The sequence below is a fragment of the Oreochromis aureus genome, linkage group 14, assembly GCF_013358895.1.
Source record: "Oreochromis aureus strain Israel breed Guangdong linkage group 14, ZZ_aureus, whole genome shotgun sequence".
In the NCBI taxonomy this organism is placed as follows: Eukaryota; Metazoa; Chordata; class Actinopteri; order Cichliformes; family Cichlidae; genus Oreochromis; species Oreochromis aureus.
In genome coordinates, this window is record NC_052955.1 from 2,713,512 (window position 1) to 2,722,608 (window position 9,097).

Sequence of the window (9,097 nt, forward strand, 5' to 3'; positions counted from 1 at the left end):
GTACGTGCAGTAACACTACCCGTCATGTTCCTGAATGTGCATCAATACAAAGAACATTATAAATCATGTTATTGATTCTGTGAATAAAGGCGCAAACACACAGAACTGGATTTTAATCATAACTCCATTTATTTTCAAACACCTCTCCAAGTTACAAACTCTGCTTCAAAGGTGCACACTTATTTTTGAATACTCAAAAAAAAAGAAAAGAATTTTATGAATTAAATTTTAGGCCAAACAGTCTGAACGAAACATTTCATCATTCATTCTTCCTGAGGTTCATCGTGATGTTGAGAGAAGGCTCAGAAATGTGCAGCGTAAAGTCTTTTCGTGGTTTTTCATCAAGCAGTGTACTGCCACCAGGGGGCAGTGTCATAAATAAGTGTCATGTTCCTACTGGCCATTAAGAAGAATGCAGGTTTGAGGGACTTCGGCTTCAGGTGAACAGCAGGCGGGCAGTCTGGGAGGTGAAGATGTTCTCGGAGAAGAAGAGCGAGCTTCACTGGCGCTTCCTCCGAGCTCTGCGGTTCTTAAACCACACCTGGAAACGAAGGAGACAGAGTTAGTCTCGTGATTCTAATATGCGTGCGCATATCGGTCTGAGAGGACAGTACAGCTTACAAAAACATTTATCCTCAAGATTACAGTTCAGTACCAAAACTGTAATCTTGAACTACAAACTGCAATCTTAGTGAAGTACTTATCCTTCACAGGTCTTCATATACTAGAAATACTGAGTACTACCCTGGAAGGTCTAAAGTACTCAAACACTACAGTATCTTGGAAGGCATGACGCTACCTAATGTTTCAAAAGGCCCAATACTGAAAACTAGTAACCAGTGTAATATTAGTACTGGGAACGTTGAAGAGATTCAAAGGTGCTGGATCCCTGAGGTGTGGTCCACCTTCACTGATACTAAACATTTAAAAGTCTTTGAACTTTTCCAGGCAACTATTTTTTTCTCCTCTTATTTAATGAGTCAGTTCTACAAAACATGAAACTTTGGCTACAGCACGAGTCAAATTTAGTCAAAACAATTACGTCAAATTTCAGGAATATTTCAGTTTTTCCCATCGTTGAGTCGACTGTCATTACATGTACCATTTACAGCTCACTCTCTAAGGGGAATAATGGCTCTACTGCGCATGTCTTAAGAGATTTTTATTATTTTTTTCCATTTCAATGTGCAGAATCTTAACATTGTTAAATAATAACATAAACTCGGGTTTAATTACGTTTTTCTAAATATTGAATTCTTATGTTGTTCATTCCCTGGCTGCTCTGTGCGTAAAGATAAAAAAAAAAAAAGGCCTTTGTGTTTAATGTATACATGTAATAAAATACTATTATTATTTTTAGTTACTTGAGTCAAAGTAAAATGGAACTTGGGAGCCTTTTGTGTAACGTGGAAGGATTTTACGCACGGACGGTCACTTGTTCCTTCCTCACGGCCTCCTGACAGCCTCACACCCCGAATCATCATGTCGGACTCACCCTGACGGTCTCCTCGCTCAGCCCGGTGCGCCTCGCCAGCTCGGCACGAGTCTCCACTGCGGGGTAGTCTGTGATCTCGAACAGCGCCTCGAGCTGCTTGATCTGACTGTCCGTGAACACCGTCCTCATCCGGAACTTCTGAAGCGACTGCGGGTGCACCGCCGCGGGCTGCGGGTATCCACTGTAAGCCGCCAGAGGCTGCATATCTGGGGGGGAAGGACCAGAAAAAGAGACAAAAATCAGACGAAACAGAAGCATGAATATCACAGCAAGCACACACATCCTGACTGTGACTTAATCCGAAAAATAATACAAGTTTCCCATTTTTTTTAAAAGTGTCTCAAAGTTTTGGTGAACAAATAAAACTTGAACTCTGAGAGTCTCTCCTTACCTGCACAGTTTTGGCTGAAGTGCGCGTAAACTCCGGGGTTTGAGTAGAAGTGCTGATGAACAGCGGGTCTGTACAGCGGGAATCGCTCCTCTCCGGAGCTCATCTCTCTGCACTGCTGGCAGCCCATCGCCTGTAACGGGACCTGGACCGGCGAGGGAGCTCTGACATTGCCGGTGACCCCCCGGTGATACCTGTCCGGTGGAAAGTCCTGCAGCGGCGGCCTCGGGCCGAGCTGCGGGGAAAGGATGCGCTCGATGCTGAAGTCCGACACTCGGCCTCGGTCCATGGTTTCTGTCTGTGGCCCGAGAGCTCCAGCGTCCACTTTTAAACACCTGCGGCTCTTTAACATGTTAATCAGCTCCTGAATTCAGACATGAGAAGAAATCTGGACTTTGATTTGACCCCTGACCCTTTGATGGTTTGAAGTGGATGATGACTGACAACAGCTCCTGTAATGGGTGTTACCTGTAACTTCAAAGAGCTCCTTCATCACAGTGATGGCGCAGTTTTAGCTGTTAAATCAAAGAAGTTTTTGATTAAAAGTTGAACTTTTGTTTCACTCTGAAAAGCTGAAAAGACTTTGGATCTTAATTAACCCCCGTTTTTAAACCCCTCAGAGACAACAGCCAAGAGTGGAGCGAACCAAACCCTCATAGATTAAATGTTAAAAAAAGCACATTATGTAAAAACCACACGAAGATCATAGTGTACACAATGACATTTCTATACACTTGAAAAGGTGTAAGAAGAGAATAGTTGTTAATAAATACGAGATTTTGTTAGAACTTTTCATCTCACAACGGTTTATATTTAACGCTCTTTAAATCTCTTTATTTCCGTTTGACATTACTCCTCTTTATTCTTTAGCTTTGAATATGATTTAAATAATGTTTAGTAAGTAAATTTAAAACGAGTCTTTTACCGTAAATTATCTGTATTTTGACAAACATTTTAACATACAGGAGAGAGGATCATCATTTATGAAGACGGTGAAAGCAGGCAGAGCGAATAATACGGAAAAAAAACTTTAAAGGTTTTTCTTCTCCATTTTATTTTTATTAAACTTTCTAATAAAATTCGTTTATTTATGTGTATTCTTTATTTTATTTATCTTCCCACACAAGCAACCATTGGATTAGATTTAGATCATTTTTTTATGTACTTAAATGAACATTCTTGACAATAGATGGATATTTTTGTTGTATTTAATAAGCGACAGAAATGAATGGAACGATTTATTTTAATTTTATTTAATTTAAAATATTTATTTAATGAATTTTATATTTATTTCATTCTTTATTTTTTTATGCATTTATTTCTTGCAGTGTGTGCTTGTGACCACCAGATGTCGCCGCAGTCCAGGTTTAGTTAGATATACAAATTAGCTAACAGGCAGATGGGCCTCCTGCACGTGTTACCAATAAAGTTTTTTTTTTTTTTTTTTTTTTTAAAGAAAAGTTTAATAAGAAATAAAAAAGGTCACGTGGTTCCGAGAGGATGAAAGCTCAGTGAAAGCTCTGGAGTGAAACCAGCGTGTTTGTGCATCGCTGCTTTCATCATGTGGAGATATCACAAACTGGAGACATCAAAGCATCAAAAGCTCGATGAGCTTTTCTCACTTTTTTCTGGTTTGATCATCTTAAGTCCAGCGTGAAACCCTCCAGGGATCCAACACTGAACACAACCATAAAAATAAGGTTCAGCGCCTCAAACTGTTCACAGACATTAGTTTGATAAAAGTTTCCATCAGAGGTTTAGAGGAGCTGTCACATTTGTATATACAGTACAGAACATTTTACAGTTTTAATCACAGGTAGAAAGCACCGTTTTATTGGCCTCATCACTTCAATCTCATCTTACATACAGACTAATAAGATCCCTGCATGAACAGGACAGTGAAGGAAGATCAATCAGTAATCAACAGCAGATCAATGAGTTTCCTCTGTTTGAAGTCTCCTCCTCAAATCTGAGGGATCGTTAAGAAATGAAAAGGAGACACTGACAATCAAAGAGCAACTTCTCAAAGATCAAAGAAATCATTTAAACCTGTGCAGAGTTTCTACAGAGATTTTATAAGACAGAGACAAAAACAAAGTCTGACTTAGAAAAGCCTGGATTAGAGTCTCTGAGAGAATTTAGTAAAGATGGAAGCTGAGCTTTTTAAAACTGTTTTCAATCACATTTGAGTGGTAACATCCAGAACAGTAAACACAGCCTAAAACACAAAAAAGAGGAGTTTAATAAAAATAAAATATAATATGATCAAATAAAATAGCTCATTAAAGGAAAAATACAAAAAAGTGCTCACTGTCTGTGTAAAGTCTGAATATTATAGAGGACAACAAAATGCTATAAAATAATAAGGGCTCTGGTATTTAAACTGGAGGAAGGGTTAGGAAATATAGCTTTAATATGCAGCTTGTGTTTATATCAGGGGACCAGATTTAATTGGTCCGTTCACAGAAAGCTGGATTTGTTGGCTCCTTCTCTGTGTTTTCTTCATTAAGTAAGCAGATAAAGTTTTGGAGATGACCCTCGTGTGGCTTTGGATGTGAAACTGAAGCTGTGAAGATACAAGCCTGAGCAGCAACGTGCAGTTCCTCTAATGTCCACTAGAGGCAGGCGTGTCAGAGGGATAACACGGCTGCTCAGCTTAATTGTGCTAACGAAGTCTGAGCTCCAGTTCTGCTGAGCGATATTCTACCTTTACTGTGACATTTGCATCCTGTTTGTTCATCTCTGATCGTAAGAGCTGGAGAAAGGAGCGATCTTAGTCTGAAGCATCAGTGAGAACGGCAGAGGTCACACAGGGTTTATCCTGGACAACAGCCCCAACAACTGGCATTCCTCACGAATCAGCGCGTGCAGATGAATGATAGTGGGCGCACAGACCCTGCAGTCGTGGACCTGATCTTATTTTGTCGTGTGGGTTTTAATTTGCCTTGCAGCTCTCTTTCCCCTCTGTGCCTGCTGACTGCTTTACATCTGCCTCGTCGCTCTCAGCGTGAATCAGCAAATCTTGGTGAAGCCCAGACCGCTCTCCGAGCTGGGCTCCAGACACCCAGCCCCTCCCTCCCTGCCTCGCTGTCTGTTTCTGGCTCTGGCTGCTGGTCAGTGAGCGCGGCGGGGGTTCACTCGCAGGGCTTTCTGGACACGTTTCATTCCTCATCTGTCGTCTCCTCCCTGCGCCTGCAGTGCTGCTGCCCAGTGCTGCTCTGGGCTGGATCTGTTCATGTTTTGGGCATGTGTGTCAGCACTCTGCAGCTCTGCACAGGTTTACTGGCTGTGTCTTTTTATCAGCTGCTTTCAGGGTTCCTTCAGTCTGTGTTTGGGCTGCTTTTTAACTGTGTTGTTGTTTAAGCCTCAGCGGCACAGTTTTATGACGCCTCAGTCATAAAACTCCTGTTTTTGGAGGGTTTTCAACGCTGGTCAGCAGTAAAAGGCAAACAGTAACGAGACAGCAAAGCTCATTCCAAAGTTCCTCCTGGCAGCCATCTTTTCCACGAGTCACAGACAGAGCGGACCTCGGTCGGGCTGCGGGCCCGGGTGCTGGCAGGGGGGCATCGTACCATCTTTGAACCCACGGTGACCTGCTGCTGCACTTTAATGAAATAAGAATAATTTCCAGATAAAGAATAAGACGCAGTGGTCATTCATACCAAAGGAATGAAGTGAAAGATTTCTGTAACTTTATTTCTCATAGTTTAAGCCCAAAGAGACTTCTTTGAATATTTCCACTATTCTGACCCCACATTAGACCAGAGTGGGCTGTGTGCAGGTTTAAATCACTTCCATGTTTACTTCACTTTTCAAACATGAAGGATTCAGTTTTTTTCATATAGCACCAAATCCCAACAACAGCTGCATCAATGTGCTTTATGTTGTGGGTGACAGTGGGAAGGAAAAACTCCCCTTTAACAGGAAGAACTATCCAGCAGAAGCGAGGGGCAGCCATCTGCGATCAGCCTGGGGGAAAGAGAAGAAGACAACGTCCTGACATGTAAATGTTACATGACATGTTTGACAGTTTGATCTATTTTGTTTTTTATTTTTATTGTTTGATTTTTTTTTATGCTGTTTGAAACAAATAAGACATCAAGTTTCAGGGGGAGGAGCTGTATTAACAAAAATCAGCAGTGGATCATGAACATCTGGTCAGTGAAAACAGGTGAAGGTGGAGAGGAAATGCCCAGAAAGGTTTCATAAAATGTGTCCATGAGCTGTTCACCTTCTTTAAAGATCCTTTGATCCAGTTTGGTGGATTCTGCGGCGGAGACAGCTGATTGGGTCCAGATCAGGACGCTCAGCAGCCACAATCTCGTCACCGGTTTAAAAACACAAGAACTGCCAGGGAATGATAAATAAATAAAAACCAGATAAAAAGTTAATAAATCCAAGAACTGCTGTCAGACAGAAGAAGAGAAGGTTTGAAGAGCGTTGTGTTTAATCACAGTCTGCACATGTTCCCCTTTAGATGTCAGAGCAGGAGAGAACCTGCAGCTTTGGTCTTGAGATATCTGAATGTAGACGAACGACCTGACGGCTTTCTGTCAGGTGGGATCAAAGCTGAACATGACTCATATCTCCACACCCCCCAAAATCCCCAAACCCTGTAATGGTTTACCCTCCCCTCTGTCTGTCTGCTCGGATCAGCTGATCGTAGCGAGGGCATTTGGGATCGTTATCAGGTTCAGAGCTCAGTCTGTTCTGCTGCCTTCAGACTGAAACTCTCTCTGAGTCTCTGCTCCATGGATGACTCATCATAGCAGGAGAGTTTGGAAATAGACTGTGTGTCTGACGTTTACATGTAAGTGCTGTGTTTTAATTTTTAGAAGAAACTCTGGAAGGAAATCACAGTAAAAGACCTCTGTGATGCTTTAGCACGTTCACATATTTAACTGAACCTCATCTTTATAGTCCTATTATTTGTAACTGCAGTGATAACATTTTTATCAACATAGAAAACATATGTAATAAATGAATTATAAATATGGGCCCCTGGTGGCTCATCCAGGTACTGCAAGTAGCACAACTGACTGTCATGAGAAATCACTAAGAACAAATCAAAAACAAGGAAAACATTTGATACATTTTCAAATAAAACCTTTTTTTAAAATCATAAATGTATGACTTTTACCTCCAACTAAATCACAGCAAATTTCTGAAAAACGAGATTAAATGGAATTTGGACTTAAATTGTCCTTAAATAAGAAAACAACAAACTGTCCCATCAAAGACGATGGAACTGAAAATATTTTATAGTTTTGGATTTGATTCAGTTCAAGTACCTGTTAAACTAGCTGGCTTGACGTGTTCGTGTGGTATTAGTTTACTGTGTTACTTTCTGCTTAGCACTTTAAAATCAAGCCTGAGTTTAGTTCTTTTAAACTGTGATTTGACTCTTTGGAACAAAACGAAAGTCTGTGCAGCTCAAAAGTCCGTTTTCCTCTTCCTCCTGTTTGCATTTGATTTCATGGATGTTGCACCAACAGAGCGTCTCTCTCTCTCCCTCTGTAATTTTTCAGCGTACTTACATAATGACGACTCTGAGTGATTGTTCACAGACGCTGCAGTTCACCGTTGTGACCAGCAGGCGGCGGTGCAGACGGCGGCGCAGACAGACGGCTGGTAAAAACCATTATGTAACGTCTCTGTTTTCCTCTTTTATGTTTTCACCGACTTATCTGTCATTCAGCTTCCATCTCTCTCTCTCACACAGCACCCCAGTCTTTCTTAGTGTGGCTCGCCCTTTCTCTCTGTCTCTCCACTGCCACCTTACACCTGTTTCCGCCTTAAATGTAATATATATAATTTAAAATAACCCTCGAGAGACTTTTGGCTCTCCTCTCTTTGTCTGACACACACACACTCGCTAGACAGTCATTAGACAACTGTCCGACCTTCACAGTGCTGCATAGCCCACAGCACACACACACACACACACACACACACACACACACACACACACACACACACACACACAGCCTCCGTCCTGCTGTGCTGCTCGACACCTGAGGCGGTACAGAAGTCTTTCTCTGAATAATGTGATCTCTCTTCAGGCGTGCTTGATTTAACTCAGCTCTGCAGGATTTTTTTTCTTCTGCAGAGACCTCAGAGAGATCCGCCCGTCTTTACTCCTTCTAATGAATCAAACGCGCCCCCAGCTTTCCACGGAGCTGAGCGCTGAACTCTGCTTCTAGCAAGGATGAAGAAGAAAGAGACACAAAGAGGCTGGATGGGACGGCGCTGGTTGTGAATAAGTCTTTTCAGCCCGACATGACTGTAAAGTAATCGACAGATTTCAAAGCTGAAAAACTTTCAAAGAAGCACCCGTTGGAGTTGAGCCTGGATCAGGTCTGACTGCCCTCAGGGCCAAACTGGAAGAGGGCCTAGACTCTGATGTTGGTCCATCCATCCATCCATCCATCCATCCATCCATCCATCCATCCATCCATCCATCCATCCTCCATTTCTGCTGGAGTAAAGACCTCCAGACCGCCCTCTCCCAGCCACCTCCTCCAGCTCTTCCAAGTCATCTAAGAGGTGTAATCTGCGCATCCTGGTTCTGGTCTGACTCTGGTCTGAGCCCCTTAATGACCGAGCTCCTCACCCTATCTCTAACAGGAAGTCCTTTAGTGGAAGCTGATTTGTGCCACGTTCTTTTAGTCACTCAAAGTGATGTTCAAAGGTGAGCAGTGAAATGCAGGTTGACTGCTTCACCTTCCCTTCCCGAGCACTCTCACTAATGCAGTCTGTCAGTCTCCCTCCTTCCCTCCCTCTCGAATAAGAAGATACTTAAACTCTTCCACATTCTTAATCTGGAGTTAGGACTCCATCTTTTTCCTACTGAGAACAAAGGTCTTAGATCGGGAGGTGCTCCTTCTCACCTCTGCAGCATCAGGTCATCAATCAACCACGTGTGTCTGCTGCTTTCTATGGAGACGATTCCTCATGGTAAAACAAATAAACTGGAAGGCACGCTGGTGTCTGCACAGATCCTCGGGCTAAAGGTCTGATAACAAAGATTAACATCACTGGGACCCAAGCAGAGGCCAGCGGACTGACGGACATGGAAAGTATAATCCCTGCTTTACACCCATCAGAAAATGAGAGGATGAATGTAGCCTCGATTTCAGGTAACATGCAGGAAACAGTTTTACACTTAAACTGTGGTCCCAGAGTTGTATCTCAGTTTGTGTTACTCGTCTCTG

At 42.4% G+C, this 9,097-nt stretch overlaps 1 protein-coding gene across 1 annotated transcript; it reads right to left on the reverse strand.

Annotated features, from left to right (window-relative positions):
* Nucleotides 1-499: 499 nt before the first annotated feature.
* On the reverse strand, nucleotides 500-2,172 carry dharma. The gene is made up of 3 exons (XM_039598005.1): nucleotides 1,887-2,172; nucleotides 1,496-1,701; nucleotides 500-541 (listed from the first exon to the last, which is right to left on the reverse strand). The coding sequence occupies exons 1-3, from the start codon at nucleotides 2,170-2,172 to the stop codon at nucleotides 500-502; spliced, it is 534 nt and encodes a 177-aa protein (XP_039453939.1).
* Between the last annotated feature and the right edge of the window lie 6,925 nt (nucleotides 2,173-9,097).